Source organism: Numenius arquata, chromosome 7, assembly GCF_964106895.1.
Source record: "Numenius arquata chromosome 7, bNumArq3.hap1.1, whole genome shotgun sequence".
In the NCBI taxonomy this organism is placed as follows: Eukaryota; Metazoa; Chordata; class Aves; order Charadriiformes; family Scolopacidae; genus Numenius; species Numenius arquata.
This window is the reverse complement of record NC_133582.1, coordinates 42720336-42737224: the sequence shown is the minus strand read 5'-3', so window position 1 is coordinate 42737224 and position 16889 is coordinate 42720336. Positions and strand designations below refer to the sequence as shown.

Sequence of the window (16889 nt, the reverse complement as noted above, 5' to 3'; positions counted from 1 at the left end):
CCCTAAAATAACACAGTGTGATTCTTTCAGACAGCCTAAGCTATGCTGGTAACAGTGCTAGTCACTGTGCTGTGAAATGTTAAGAAAAACCCCAACCAACCACCAAAATATCCTTCCCGTCTAGTCCATTAAAATGCTTCCGTGGACAGAGAGTATTAACCAAACCTTTCAGTGAGATATTTCACTGAAAGATGTTATTTGAAACAAAGCACATTATATTTTATTTGACAGTTATAAAATCTTTCCATATTGTAAATATTCTCCCCAGAGATTAAAGCACCCAAAAGAATGTATTTCCTGGGTGTTTCATGCCCAGGGCCACACACGTGGCAGCCACGTCAGCTCTCCAGCCAGCCTCAAACCATCTTCACTGCACAGACTCCAGGTCCTCGGGGAGCTGCTGGGACACCCCAACGATTCTTCAAACTGGATGAAGGCTGCTGAAAGCTGCAGTCAGAGCACTGCAGCGCGGGGTGCTTTTACTGCCCACATAGGCAGCTCCCAGGAATTAGCCTGGCTGTCTACAGCATCAATAAAGGTTACTATCACTGGGATTTTTTTAAGACCTTTTTTCTTTCTTTGATAGAATCTAACTTCACTGTGCATTGGGCATAACTGGCAGGGGTTTGGTAGCAGGGGATGCAGGGGTGACCTGTGTGGCGAGGCTGTGAACTGCCCTGTGCTCATCACAGCTGGCTCCAGGTGGCTCAGCAATGGATAGCAGCCTCCAACTGCACCCCAAAATATCAACTCATCAGAGGCGCATATGGCACGAATGTGTGACCATATTTAAGGAAGGGTGGAAGCTCCTAGAGGCAGGAGTCACAAAGGGAGGAGCAGTAGGAGGCCTCAGAGGCCACCCTAAAAAAGATCCAGGAGGCATGGAAAAGGGGATGTTGTTGGGGACACAGCTGGAGATGTGCTCTTGGCAGAGGAGGTACCTCTGAAGGCCTGCTCCACGAGGTAAGCCTATGCTGGAGGAGGGACTCCCCCAAAAAGGACTGTGGCCCACGTGTAAGCCCATAACAGAGCTGAGAAAATGAGTAAGAAACGAAGTGCAGCAAAAAAGAATGACTTTTCTGATCCTGACCTGTGCCACCCGTGACGTCACCAAAGGGACCAAGTGGAACATGCAGTGAAGGCAAGGGGAGTGGAGGCTATGAGGGGTGCAGGAGAAGAGTCTGAACTGAAGCTGAGCCTAGTGAAGGGGAAGGAAAGGCGTTCTCCCTAAGAGTTTGTCATATTTGTTTCTCAGTACCCGAATCAGTTTACATTAATTGGCAATGAATTAAATGAAGTTAAATTGCCTGAGTTGAGGCTGTTCTTGCTGTGACATCTCATAGCAGTAAACTGTTGTACTTCCTCATGCAAAATATTCACACGCAGTCACGTAGGGGCACAGATGCTTAACTGTGCATTAAAGTACCATCACACAGACATGTGTGTGATGTTTCACATGAGCTTGCTGGAAATTTGGCTTACAGAGTCTGACACATTTCTCTTCCATGTAGTGTGGTGGTTTAAAAGATCATAAGCTGTATATGACCACCAGAGCTCTGGGATTTGCACACCAAGTTTCACAAATATTTCTAACTGAAAATAATGAACCCTCTCCTATGACAGACTTCTAAGTGGAGAAGCTGAACAAGGTTCTGTTTTTATCCCACAGTCATATAATAAAATTGTATTGATGAGACATTACACAGTCAAAGGGCTAATAAAATTCCAGAAAAACATGCCGAGACAGGAATTTTCACAATCCTACAAAAACCTCATAATTCACTACACTGAACATGTTAGGAAACTAGTATTTGTAACTTGCATACTTGTAAGACACCTGGTATGTAACCCAGGTCCAGAAATAGTGACAAATTATCCATTTTGACTTATTCTGTTGAGATAATTTTTTCACGTTCATTTTTGCCTGAGTTCAGTTTTCTCCCATTCAAGTAAAGTCAACTTGCTCCTTAGCACTGCTGGCTGGAAGCCAAAGCAAGTAACTAAGGTCCATATTTCATGGTTCTCACCCAGTGTTAGGCTAGCAGGGACTATTAACTCATTTTCTCTCATCTTCTGTATATTACAGAGCATTAATTTTTGACAGAACACTCTATTAACAAATGTAACGATTTTAGCTGAACCAGAATATTTGTGCTTTCACAAGACTAAACTCCTTTGTGTCTCTCATAGAACAGGAGGGGGGTCCAGAACACCATGGTGATGGACAAGATGAAGTATGCCCAGAAAATCCCAGCAGGCAAAACATACCAAGTTATTTAGGGAGAAAAACTCTCTCCTTGTTCTATTCAGCCAGATGAGTGGTGAATTCCTTTCCAACCCCAGACCAAAAATCATTTGCATTTAAGCAAATCCCTTCCCAGCCAAGCACCAAGGAAGACACCTAAGAAAGAAAATTCCATGGGCTCTCAGAAAACATTATTTATCATAGTCTGCTGTCTCTTCTGTGGCTGAAGGCAGAAAAAAATCCAAACAATCAAGCCAAAAGAAACCCATCTGGCTAATTGCACATCAAGGGAAAAAATCCTTCTCAACCCCATGAGGCTACAGAGCAGAGATCCCCAAAGCAGAATATTTTATTATAGTCTTTGTCTTAATGCAGAGCTGCAAATGTCACACACATGCTAGGTTCAGTGCAGACAAGCTTGATCTCCCAAACAAGCCAGCAAAGAGAAAGATGAAAGAGAGGTTATACATTGATTTGCAGATGTCAAAATACACATGGGGCTATAACTACCCAGTCCGTAACTGCATTACAACACAACTAAAATACCTAATCTCATCAAACTTCTGCATCTGGTGTTGCTGGATGCATGTGTGTGTTTTCTGAGTTGCCTTTTTTGGTTTTTGTTTGTTTGTTTGTTTTAGAAACTGGAAAAAGCCCAGGGGCCAAAAAACGTCAGACTCTGTGTGTCAAAGCAGGTCAACATGAATTCCTGAAGGTTCTAGACCTTCAGCTAAAAGTAATCAAGCAGCCCAACTTCCTTGCTGTCATCAAAGTACCTTAAAAGTAGTAGTAGTAAATATTGTGGCTTTTGTACAAATCATACATTATTTGTTGCGATTTCCTTACAACAGGCATTTGTCAAATACAGCAAAAGTAATCTGTTAAATTAACAATTTAAATATATTTCTCAATGAAGGGTTGTTCACCGGCAGGATGCTTCAAGGGAGAATTAGTCACAGTAGATATTTCTAAATAACAGGAAAATAAGAGTGTATTTTAGACTGACTTACTGTTATAGATGACTTTCCTGCTGTGTTCCCGTGTTTGAGTAAGGACTTTGAGAGTTTCCTCTGAGAAACAATCTGCACAAAAACAAAAACACCAGGAAAAAAAATAGAATCTGTAGAAAATACATGGCTTATTGTGATTTCATTTTTATGTTGCCTTTTTTTTTTTTTTTTGTATCAAGGTAGTGTCTTAATCCATGATCAGAGTTATCACAGTAAGACCACAACTGAGAAGAAACGTCTGCAGACAGGATGCAATGGAAGGACAAAGCAAGCAGACGGAGCGAAGCAGAATGGGAAGAATACAACTCACTGAGTTAAACAGACTAGTTGATTTTCCTCAACTATTGCCATGATGGAAACAGCAGGACAGAAGTAAGATTTAAATGGACTTTAAAGACAGTAAGAGGGGAGCTGTACACAGCAAATCTATCAGAGTTGCTTCCAAACCCCATTCATTTTTATAGGAAACTGAAGTCCATTTCAAAGAGAAGGCATTTATTTTATTTCAAAATATCAGCAACTCTAAACTCAGGACGGAAGCAAGCAATCTGCCTCATAGGTTTAGTTCCAAAATTGTCTCCTTTGTTTATCCCTAGAACTCAGCATTGCAAATGAACTTGTCCATTGACTAATTTATAAATGTACTTCAAATAAATGCTATCAGAGTGACACTGACAAAATATGTTATTTCCCATATCAATAATCATTAAATTCCCCTAATGATCTTGAAATGTTTAAAACTAAACCTGTAAAAATAGTAGAAAATGAAAAAGCTTTAGAATAATGCATAATTAGTAAGCTACAGTGATGTCCCAGTATATTGTGTCCCTCTTCTCTGTAAAGTTAATGCTGTATTAATTAATTTATTTATTTTTAAATTGGAAAATGTAGAGAGATTTAGAGGCTTAGAAACTCCAAGCACATCTTAGGAATCACAATTAACATTATTTTTAATGTGACAATGCTGTAGCAGGATCATGCTGTGCAGATACTGAGCAAAAGATCACTTCTGCCCCAGGAAAAACCCTAACCTCTGGAATGTGGCTTTTATACCAGAAACAGTCCTTTCCTACATCCAGCATTACTTGGACAACTTCATCCAGATGGCTAATCTATAGCACTTCAAATAAAATGATCCACAAATAGATATTTTCAGCAAAATATGCAGAAGTATTGTTTGTAAAAGAGAGGCAATCATCAAGGGAAATGAATGGCTCCAGACCCTTTATTAGAGTCCTGGGTATCATATACATTTCAGCAACAAACCACATCAGTAGGTAACGGCCAGAGCCGGAGGAGTGGGAGTAATGCAAAGTCACAGCCAGGCAAAAAAGGTGCTGTGAGACAGGAGTGAACAGTATGTAAATTTTAGCCTAACATCACCATGGGGAAACATGTCTGTCCTGTCCACCAACTTGCTGAATTGATCAGAAAAGCAAAAGCAGGACCTCAGATTATCCTCAGCTAGTCTCATGACAGAGGCAGCAGGACAAAAGCAAGTTTAAAATGGGGTTTAAATGTGAGACAGGAGAGCTATCACACGGCTGGATCAGAGGCCTGGCACAGGGCTGGACAGGACATCCGGAATCACTTTTTCCAGCTTCTTGCTCCTAATGCAGGACCAGTTACACCTGTGTCAGCTATACCTGACAGATGTGTGTCTAATCAGTTCTTAAAGATATCCAGAGGTAAAGCAAAACACCCTCCTCTGGCAATTTATTATGGTATTCATTATCCTTACCATAAATATATTTTCCTAACAGCTAATCCAATTCTTTGCACCAGGAATAAGTAAAACAATCTTTTTCCCTTCCTTTTTCAGGCAATCTTTATATGTGAAGATCAATATCAACTCTCCACAGTTGTTTTTAGATTACAGAAGCCAAGTTTGTCCTATGTTTTCTTTTTGACTAAATTTTCTAGCCCTCAAACCATTCTCATTGCTTTCTGCTGAGCCCTCATGGACTGGCTCATATGCTAATCTTGGAATAACGCTCAAAAATTGGATATAATACTTCTGGTCCTTCCTACGCAAAAAGACCCTCTCATGTCTTGCAAGCTATGCTGCTGATTCACTCCAAAATTGCATTTGACTTATTTTAAGACCACCATGACACTGTTAACTAATGTTCATTTTACGACCATTTCGGATTGCCAGCTGTTTCTTACCCTGCATTTTTGCAGCTGGCTATTACTTAAATGAATAATTTAACACTCACCCTTTTTGGACTGCCTTCCATAAACGAGCCTGCTGCCATCATCTCACTCACTTTTCCAAATTAACTTTTGGATTTCGCCACTAGTATTGGTCAGTGACAATAACAGACAGAGATACAGTTAAGATGACCAGTACTGCCAGGGTTCAGATGTCCTTTTTCCTCCCTAGGATCATGGAAAGATTGTTTGCTGTGACCCCTTAAGTCACCCATACGTCTGTTTTCTTGCCAGCTAAACAGGTTCAAGAACAAATCGTTACACTCCTGTGAACTGTGAGGTGCAATTTAAAAAACCTGGTTTGAGATTCTCCAATGGGAGGTAATACAGAAATACGACAGATTATTCTTAGTATATAATTAAACCATGGGTTCTGTACCAACCAGACAATGAATTCTGGCAGCTGGGGAACAGGGCCCATTTACCTCTATGACCTCTCCCCCTTCCGGGAGATGCACAGACAACTTTGTAAAATAAAATAAGCTCTTCCACTAAAAGCTGTGGGTATTGAGTATCAGCAACCTTTTCAGATATGTTACATATATATATATATGTGAGATAGAACTTGGATGGGAACCTGTCCTTCAGCTAGCCTCCCTTAGAAAGTGCAGGACTTCTCCCTCTGAACTACCCAAATTCCTACAGCTCCCTTTGCTGCTTTGGAAAGCGTCCCAGCTTTCAAGAGGCATCAGGCAGAGAGAAACCTGAAGCTTGGGAGCTCCCATGCAGGTGGCAGATAGACAGCTCACAGTTCCAGAGCGGATAATTTATTCTGACTTTCCCATTAGTAGATCGTATTAATAAGACTTGCTCTCTAAGCCATTAGCATCATTGTGACACAGTAAATACTCTGCATATGTAAATAAGTGTATTTGGGTGCAACCGTTTACCAGTTGTTAATTAAGTGGCCAGTAAAAAGAACCTTCCATCTGGCGACAAAGTACCAACATCATTGCCTCAAACTGTAATTAGGCAGGTAGGATCCACAGACTATCATTGCAATAACTGTTAAAGAATGTATTTTCCTTAGCAGGAAATTGCCCTTTTTGTTCATTCACTGTACAAATCAGCTTTCATTGGTTACAAGAACCACTTCTAAAGAAGCTGCCATCCATTGTATATAAAATTTACTGTTTATGTATCAGTGTAAATCTTCTTCTGAACATTATCATAAAAAGCATTTGCTGACCTGACTGCCAGATAGCAAGTCCTAAACAACGATAACTCAAGGGCCTAGAAAGCATTTGTCTAAGTTCAGAGTTACAGAGACAGATGAACTGGCAAAATGGCTCACAAGAAGGTAATTAACAACAGATCTCCCATTTGTCAGAAATCTTTGGTTTGACTCCTACTTCGAAAACTTGCAATTTAAAACTTCAACTTCATGGGAAAGGTGTTTTGTCCAAAACTGATGTGATGAAGCGCAGAAAGTAAATGTCTCTCTTCTTTCTAAAACACAGATAGTAGAATCCAGTTCAGCCCTAGTAAACCTCATTACCTTTCCAGAACGTGTTCCTTTCATGAACTTCTTATTAGAAGCATGACTTACCCAGGAAAAAATGGATGCAGAAATCTCCGAGATCTAAGAGGTGAGGCTTAAGAAGCGAAGTTAAATTTACCAGTGGCTACAGCCACATATAACCTACTACCTAGTTCTGGTCTGAGACAGCCACATGTCCAATAATACGTATCATACCAAATATGTTTGCAAGAGGTGGGAATAGGAACAGAATGTAAAACCCACTGCTCTGTTTCAGAGAAGGAGAATATGCAAATGAAGTGATTCCTATTTATCAAATATGCAGTCATCTCACCAGAACATCATCTTGACTGGATTTCTGGTTGGCAGTTGCTAAAGGACATCAACTCTGTGGTAAGACAGGGGTGGGAAATTCCCTTGAAGATGATCTTAATTTGCCTTATTACATACAAGCCCGAACAGGTTAAGGAGAGATCTGAACAGATGCTCTATATTGCTGTAATTAAATCTGGATTCCCATGTTGCTGTTTGATCCTATTTCCAATTTAAAATATATAAAAGGTACTTTGCTTTTTTTTTATTTTAAAAGTATGAACAGATGCAACACTTTGGATAAAAGCACTGAGGCACTGACACCAGCTGTGTACAGTGCATTGCTCAGCAGTTACTAAGAGACAAGGACTCTGATGAAGGTTTGCTTTCTCCTCTGAGTCATGGCTAATCAGCACTGTGTAAGTTGAACTGTGAAATATAACGACCTTTTTTACCTGGCTTGTTTAAGAGAAATATGTTTTAAAACATTCTATGTCGTCCTTCCTTGATGAAATACAGGGATAACTTTCAAAAATATCATACATAATTCCCAATCAAACTAATGAGAAAATGTCAATATGACTTTTTAACCTAGTGATTTAGCATTGGCCGGAACAGATAAATCCCGTATATCATACTGAGAAGTCCTGTTTACATTGACAGCTGGGGCTGGTACAAGTTCTTTCAACAGCATTGACTCAGTTTTGCAAGGTGCCACCCTGAGCCAGAGGCCTGGTGGTCACATTCCACATTTTCTCTGGGATCAGAAAGCCGTGTGCTTTTTGTTTATTTACTTGTTTCAATTAAATTGACTTGTATAATATCTAGCTCTGGATATAACACTAATATTCATTTGTTAAAGGCTTCTTGAAACATCCATGGATAATGGCCACAGCTCCTTTTCTATTCATGTGACACTTGGCTTTTGTTGAGTCTTGTGACATGTGGAACCACTGGTCTTTGATGTTGACAGAACCAAGGACTGGTTCAATACTCTGCTTAGTGACATGTGACAGTGTATGCAACTTAGCTTTGTGGTTATAAAACTAGAAGATTAGGAACATCTAAAATCACTCCTTCAATGTCTCAAATTCTTTATTCAGACTGGCATCTTTTGCCCATTGGGCTTTATTACATGAACTTCAAAATTAGTTATTTAGACAGCCAGGTAAGGCATAAATTTCCCTCCACAGCACACAGCTTGAAGTCTCTGTATCTCTTCCTTGCCTGCTGGGGTAGTCAACAACCATTTCCCAGCACCTCTGTGTTAATTCTTCTCCCAGATGTGTTACTCCTATTATATGGACTTGCACAGTTGCTTAACTTTCTTCTAGCAGATCCAACTCTTTTCAGGACTGCAAAGAACACCGAAGTCACATTTTACTGTCATTTTTCCCTTGATGCAAATGTCTTTTACATAGACTGACTCTTCACCACCAAAGGCATTAACTTGCCCAGCTGGCAAGTGTGTGGCCCTTGGTGCCACACACAACTTACACCTTGAGTCTGAAGAAGCAATCTCCCACCGAACAGCAGCGGTACACGTGAAAAGAGAGTGTTTTTCTAACAGCGTGCCCTGGAACCGTGTTGATATATCAAGGAAAGAAAAGTAGCTATCATACTCTTTCCAAAAATGTCCCTCTTGAATCTTTCACCAACCCTTGCAAAAATCTGCAAATTCTTCTCTAGACATCTACCTGCCCTCTGGTGGACGTTCATCCCTGATCAGCTCCATAGCTTGACAGGGCTTCTAACTCAACAAGCACTACTTTCCCTGTGTCCGCTAGGCACTACTTCCATTTCTATATTTCCAAACTGCAGTTGAACTACCCCTCTAGCTGCAGAATGACCACTGTAAGCTCTCAGGCTTGTCCACGGTTTTTGGCATCGTGTTACCTCCTGCACCAGCGTCCAGCTTAAGCCTCATGAACATTCCAGTTGCTTTTGGACTGCTAAGCCACGCTCCTTTAGCTGTGATAATAGCTACTGATCCTCTAGTGAACCTTTCCCAACTAATCTTCTCATCTTTTTGCTTACACTGTGAATGCACTTCCCAAGTGCATATTTCACTCCACTATCAGCATCTTTTTTTAAACACGGCACTACTTTGTGTACAAAAGCGTGTACACCTCCCTGTGGTGGTGCTTACGAGGCCAGCTAGGAAGCACATTGTGCCCAAACTGCCTTTCTCTGTGATATAATGATTTACATTTCACAGTACCACAGCTCTGCTTCCGCCTCCCTTCTTAGACTTTGGCAAGGGCTTATTCTGTGCCCTGCGGTTGTCTTTTCCAAGCATTTTGTCTCAGTTATGATTTGGTGTCTTAAGATGGGGTCTGTTAATGCCCTGAACTGACAAGACTGAGTCTGCAACCTTACATCAGCCTTCCATATTTTCATTTTGTTTTTCCCAATTTAGAAAAGTGAACAAACATTCTTCAAAGGGGATTCTTCAAACTCCTGTAATACAGTGTCAGTTGTCCTTCCCCAGTTGAATTAACTAATAGCTACTAAAACATTAAATGCTTCAAACCCACTTTATAAAAAGTCCATTTCTATCTTACTGTCATCCTCTTCGCTCACACCCCACTGCTTGTAGAGAGAGGATGAACGCTATTTAATCCTTCTTGAGCTGGCCTCCACATTTTTGGGGAGGAACCACTGTGTTGCATCTTTCAGTCACTAGTTCGGGGTTTTTTTGCTTGTACCCTCCTCTTGTGCTCAGCATTGCTTGAATTCAAAAAGTGAGAGTAGTACTTGTGAAATTTCAGCCTCCAAGCTACCTGCTCAGCACTGTACAGCAACCTGTCTTTGAAAAACAACAGTTGATTTGAATGAGTTTTTCAGAGCCTCCTGAAGTTACAGCTTTCTGAATTGTTGCCAAAGGTGCTAAAAATGCATAGCTGGCCTAACATAAAGTATCTTTTATCCGAGTTCTGTTCCTTTCTTGACAAGCAATTCCATCTTGCCAAGTTGGGACAGAGATTTTAAACACATACAATTGAAACTACTTGACTGTGTTTCCAAAATCATTTTCATCCTCAGTGTATGGCAAGAGAAGGATTCTGTGATATCTAAAACTCAGGACATAATCATATCAAAAGTATTTACTAGTTATGGTACACACTCTCTTAAGCTCTCCTCCTTCTTGCATAAAAATGATTACAACCCTTAAAGCACCTTTTCACAGCTACAAAGTCTCCCAAATGAAGGACTATAATATTTTCATGATATTGCTGTAAGTAGAAAGAAACAACCAGAGTGGCTAGACAAATGATTCAAGATTTAACATTTGTAAAATGTATCTCAAAGCTTGTCAATTAAAATATTAGTGTGCTCTTGCTCTAATCCATTTAAGTCAGATACTGTACGCTTCTAAACACCCAGAAATAAAATGACAGACTTTAAGAACGCTTTACCTGTGTGGGTAAATTACTGATTTAAGCAAGGGCAGAAGAACTGAGGTAGCTGTGGCTCGGTGTAAAAACTGTCTCTCTGTCTTCATGCATTCATCTTTAGCCTGGTTTTTGACAAAGTAATATTTACATAACTCTGATGTGCTTGTGTCTGTCTTACTATCTATCCCCCAGCCACTCCTGGATCCACCAAATAATTTCCATGAATGGTGGCAGACAGTCAAAAATGCATCAAGCATCCTACATTTCAACATGAAAAGAGACCAGACAGCAAGTAGATGCCGGTGACATTACTACACTCTCATGAAAAAACGGTTTTGGGAATGAGTTCCCCCTTCACAGATACCAAGAAATCCCTGCAAGAGAACAAGTTCAGATGTATATGTGCAAAATGAAGGTAATGTCATTCTAACTGCTCACAGAATTCTTGTTTCTTGGTAGAGCCTGTTTTATTGCTACAATCATCCTTCTGTATCATATCAACACCCTTCAAGACTTCTTTAGTTCCCTATAGTATTGATCAGCTCACAGTCTATTTACAGCTGAATTACACCTCTCCCTGTCTTTGTTAAAGATCTGTACCTGAAAATAGTCAATCAAAACAGAACACTGAGAAAAAAAAAAAAGATATCCCTGTTACAAGAGGCAACAATGTTATTACAGGAAATAGCTTATCAATATCATAAAAGGTCTTTGAATTTAATTAGTATGTAGTGTAGCAGCCCTTCTGTAATTAGTCATAATAATAACTCACTATAATAGCAAACTAAATTTTAAATTACTTTTCTAAAGACTGCTACAGTAATTCATACAAAAAGGTAAAGTATGTGAAAACAAAGCAGTACAAACTGTACAGGTAATTCCATTAACTTTGACTGGCAAGATTCATCTAAAACTGAAAATCTTACAGCTTCAGTGATCATGCTGCGATGGCAAACCAAGAGCTTCCTGAGGATAACTGGGGTGTTTAAATGGTTAGCTAAAGTTGGGGAAGAGCGCTGCATTGATGATTTGCTTCTGCTCTGAGTCAACCCTGATAGAAAATTACATTCATATCTAATAAAATACATTATTCATCCCACTAATGAATTGAGCAACTTCATTTGCAGGAGATCAAAGGCCAAGTATTTAAAGGTATTTAGATACCTAAGGAGGCATACAGACATCTAATGAGAATTAGGAATTCAAATACCTTGAAAAAACTGGTCCTATGTCTTGTGCACCACAGAAGCAGTCAACAGTCTATTAAATAAATATTCTCACGCAGACTATTTCAATTTAATTAGTGCAGGTGCAATCATGGCTCTTTTAGCCTTTCTCCAATTCAAGAGCAAGGGGATTTGCAATGGCTGAAACTGAACTAATAATCAGTCAGCGTTTTCAAGTGCATAACCTGCTACCGGCATATATTATTAAAAGCACAAGAGAAACAATAATACTCATTACTGAGAAGGAGGATTTTCAATATAATTTGTACACAAATGCATGTATGGGAAATTTGAAATCTCTAAATAATACTGGAAAAGGTTCTTGGCAGGAAAAGATGCACATCTCTGCATTTTTCTTGTATTACTAGTTGAGCAAGTAAGGGAGTTGTGAATTGAAACAATATTTTAACACTTCTGTAAATTAAAAGAAATCAAACAAGGAATGGAATCACAAATTTGAAAATGGCAAACACCAGATGTAGTAAATAATGGAAGAAAAGCCACAAAGGCTATTCCCACACTGCAGAGCTGGGATGGTTCACAGCATTTAAGAAATAACAATTTTACTGGTTCCTATAATGTAATGATGTTGCAGGCACAGCTGAGCAGTAATCAAGACATGTCTTGGCAACCTAAGTTTCTTTAGTTCCTGTAAGGAAATGATTATTCATTGATTCAATTTTTGTGAGTTCTTAAAGATCAGACAGACTTTTGGGTGAAACTTCAGAGAAAAAAAGGGCTCCTAAGCCACCCTTCTGATACTTAATTCCTGTGTGGTTAAGAAGTTAACTTTGGCTATTAAAAAGTTTGAGCCCTTAATGTACTAAATGATGCCATTTTAATGCTTTATTAAGTTTATGGAAAATAAAAAAGAACAATTTCAATAAGAGAGCTATGGAGGGGCTCAGAACACATGAAGGCACTAATACATAAACAGAAAAGGTCTTGGGTTTGAGGTTCTGCAATCCCAGATGAAATCCCAGTCATGAAAATTAGGCTATCAAATTTATGACAATGTTTATCCCTCTAAGATTCTTTTCCAATGTTTTTTTTGATGGACAAAACCCCCCAACATACTAAAGAAAAAAAAAAAAAAAAAAAGAAAAAAATCTATCTCCTGCCCCACAACACACACATAGTTTTTGTGAGCCACCAAAAAGCAAAGAACTACAAAAGCTCCATATATTAAATGGGGATTCAGTTGGAAGTGATCAGTCTGAGTGAGTGGAGTGTCTGAACACCTTTCCTAGGGATGAGGAAGGGGAAAGGCAAAAAGAAAGGAGAAAGAGAAGGGGAAGAATTTACTCTCCTTAAAGACAACATCAGTAAAACCACAACCAAGGATGAACTGATTCATAGCACCTAAAGGACCTATATGAAAGCAAGAGGTCATCTTTATACAGCAGTGCCCCAAAATGGCAGTTAAAATATTACTGCTTGCGATTTCACTGCTTATCACTACGGGTGATAAGACATACGGGTACCTCTGCTAGTGAGTGCTTGTGCAACGAAGAGCAACTATTTAGAGTGAATCAAAGAGCTAGAAGACTAGTGGGGAGATGCAGAGCCTGACGGAGCATCCTAAGCCATTTCTGTTCAGTGGAAAGCACTGTGCCAAACCACTGCTCTACCCCAACACTCCCACTCCAAAGGATGAGAGTTGTCATCTACAGCAACAGCTTGAGAAGGCTGCTATTACTCCCTTCCTCCCAAAGCAAGACCAGCTATGGTTAAGTCATCCCTGCTTTTCTTACTTTCAATTTGACAATTCGGACTTCCTTCTGCCACTTGAAGGCTACCACAAGCACTTGTAAATGTTTCCACATGACACAGGAGTGAGGGTTCATTATGCCTCTGCAGCTCTCTGGTCCTGCCAGAGGTAGGCAAACACTAGGGACAGGAAGCCATCACTATTGTGAGGATGGCAAAGCACTGGGACAAGGCCCAGAGAGGCTGTGAGATTTCCATCCTTGGAGATACTAAAAATGGGACTGGACAAGCCCCTGGGAAACCTGCTTTAATCTCTTTTGAGCAGCAGATTGACTAGAGAGTCCAGACGTCCTTTCTGACTTAACTTACTTTACGATTTGAACAGGAAGAGCACACATTCCCAAATGCCCATGTCACCCTGAGTGACATTTCAAGTAAATCGCACTAAACTTTCCCTCCAATTTCAGCTTTCCATTAGGCTCAACTGAAACACACCCACTATGCTGTCACAGTTTAGTCTCCATGTCCAGCCTCACACACGTTTCTCAATCAAATCTTCCTCAAAGTTATTTTATGTGGAATGAAATTATCCAGACTCAGCCTCAACTCAAGAATTAACAGATTTTGTCAGAACAAGCTGGCTGCATGCTCAAATTCTGATAAGAAATGTCTTCCAGGAGGAATTCTGTGCACAGATAACATTTCTAGTTTTTACCCAAATTATAGGTAACTTTGCTAGAATTCATCTGCTCTTTCTATAGCTATATCCCTAAACCAAGCCAGAGGTAAAGCCCAAACAACTTCTTTCACAAACATGTCTGGATAAAAGATGTTTCATGCTCTATTGTGTTTTAGAGGACAACACTGTTAGAAAAAAAGAAGTGTCCCATAATTTCACAAATATGCTTCAGATTTGGAATATCTTTATGAGGTTACAAGCACAACACAGTATAGTTTCCTTGTTTAAGTAGTTACCATATGACTGCAACTTCATTGTTAAAACCAGTATTATTAGATATTAGTTTTACACAGTTACTTAGAAATGAACTGTAAAATGAAAAATAACAACGTATTTTTAAAAAGCCTAGTTTTTAATTATGCACCTTAACATACCATTTAACAATGCCACTTTAAGTAATACAGTATGGACAGATTAATTAGTTGGAGCATGGTACATTCTCTTGATGTAAAGTTCCTTAAGAAACTCCGTTTTATAAACTACATGTAATTTCAGACCATATTTTAACATGATGCTACTAACTGAGAAAAATTTGTTTGCACTTTCAACTTTAGTACCTTCTCCAATATTTTAGGACTTTTTTGATCTGACTATCATTCCAACTGTACAGAACATATTTGTTAACATTCTGTAAATGGACACATTACCAGGACACTCTGAAGAAGCTGGGAGATTGGAATGTTAGAAGAGCCTTTCTCAATGGAAGAAACAGACTTTTGGTACATAAAAACACACCAAAAAATTCCCCCCAAAAAACCCTTACACTAAACCTCCTCTCCCTCAAACCCTTCAAGACATAATTTGCTATTGTTTTATTTGAAAGGGCAACTTTTGAGCATGATGGACAAAACAAAACACGTTAAGGAAATGTCTCTATCTAGTACATTGACATTTTCTTAATTACACTCAGCAGGTATCTATCCACAACCATTTGTCCTACTGTGTTTAAATACAGTAGCACATGAAATGTCTGTTAGTCCATCTACTCTTCACATCCAGGTATAACTGACTGCATGCCAAGATGCTGCTAACTATGGTATTTACTAGTAGAGGCACAGATTTGGCTCATCCTGTCAAGAGCAGTAGAAATAAATCTTGCTGAAAATCCAGTGGGATATCACCAGACAGTGGATGTTCAGGATATAACAGACTACAAGTCATTGCCCCTGTCGCTCCCTTGGGACACAGAGTTATTACAGCATTTGGGAGGAGACTACTAATAATTGCACCTTCCGAAGGAACGCATTTCTCCATCGTTCACATCCAAGATCCCAAATTGCCAATAAGCTTGTATCTATCGTGTAGGCTACATGTAGGATTTAGAGAGATCAGAAGAAAGAGAAAACTCACTTCTCTCTGTCAGCTTACTGTATTAACCATGCTATTGCCTTCCCCAGCATTTATTATTCCTACTAATTTTTTTTTTAAGTAGGAGTATTACATGATTCAGGCAAAAATGCAACTTTGTTACACATCTAAATGATCAACAAACAGGTACAGGTAGCAGTGAATCTCTTATAGATCAACTATTACCTAGAAGACAGCAATAGAAGTTGGCACATTTATGGGGGGATGGGGAGGGAATCAGTTTTTCAGACTATGCCTAAAAATCTACAGCCTTCCTAGATGTCTCGTATAAGACCTACTTGCAATGGGAAAGGGAATTGATAGGCAGGCACACGCTCTCACACAAAATCGTGTTTTATTCAGGCATTAAAAATGATGCAGAGCAACAAATTCATGTTAAAATTATCTCAAGAAAAGCTACGGCTCTATTATTATAATTATAAAAATACAGTAGTTACACTAAACAGCCAAGCATGAGTGTGAGTTCCATGTGTGAAGTCCATGCTGTAGGATTTTCAGCACTGGACTCCTCATAGTGGCTTTGCTTGGATGACAATTCAGTGCTAACATTTTGGGGTTTAAAATCAGTTGAGAAATTATGTGAAGTTAAAAAACTAGAAAGAACAGGGACAACATCCCGCCCCCAAAAAAGTCTAAATATGAGATCAGAGGCCTCAAGGCCACATTACTGTGAACAGATTTCACCCTGTTGTTATTTTTTCTTGGTTACCATTAAAATTACACTGCAACTAACCCAGCTGCATGCTATTTATAGAAACATTATAAAGACATTTATGCTACAGGCAGCAGCAATGACATTTTTTTCCCCTTCATTTTCAAGCCAATTAAGCAAGAAGAATGTTGTAATAACTTTTTTTCTTTGTTTCTCATTCTCCTTAGTGTTATAGGATAGCTTATTTTCATTGACTAAGGCCACAAGAAGTCTGTCACAAAGAACAGACTTCATTGTGCGCTGTAGATATCCTAAATGCCAATACCTTCATGTTGAGCTTTAAGTTCATAAATATATGTATTTCATATCAATTCTCTCACTGAGAGGGCTGTTCCTCTTTCGGCATTTTTAGTCTAATAGCTTTGGGGAGAAAAATGAAGGGATTCATGCGTGGTGGGGCTGAGGGAGCAACAATAAAAGGTGAGAAAATAGGAAAAAGCGCTTTGCAGCATCTTCCATGCCGAGCTACCATGTT

General features: G+C 39.3%; 1 protein-coding gene across 1 annotated transcript in view; it reads right to left on the bottom strand.

Moving 5' to 3' along the window:
- Nucleotides 1-16889, bottom strand: part of CPNE4 (copine 4) — a 194790-nt gene that overhangs the window by 103077 nt on the left and 74824 nt on the right. Inside the window, exon 3 of the mRNA XM_074150995.1 lies at nt 3256-3327. Coding sequence (XP_074007096.1) covers nt 3256-3327 — 72 coding nt within the window. The remainder of the gene's footprint in view (nt 1-3255; nt 3328-16889) is intronic.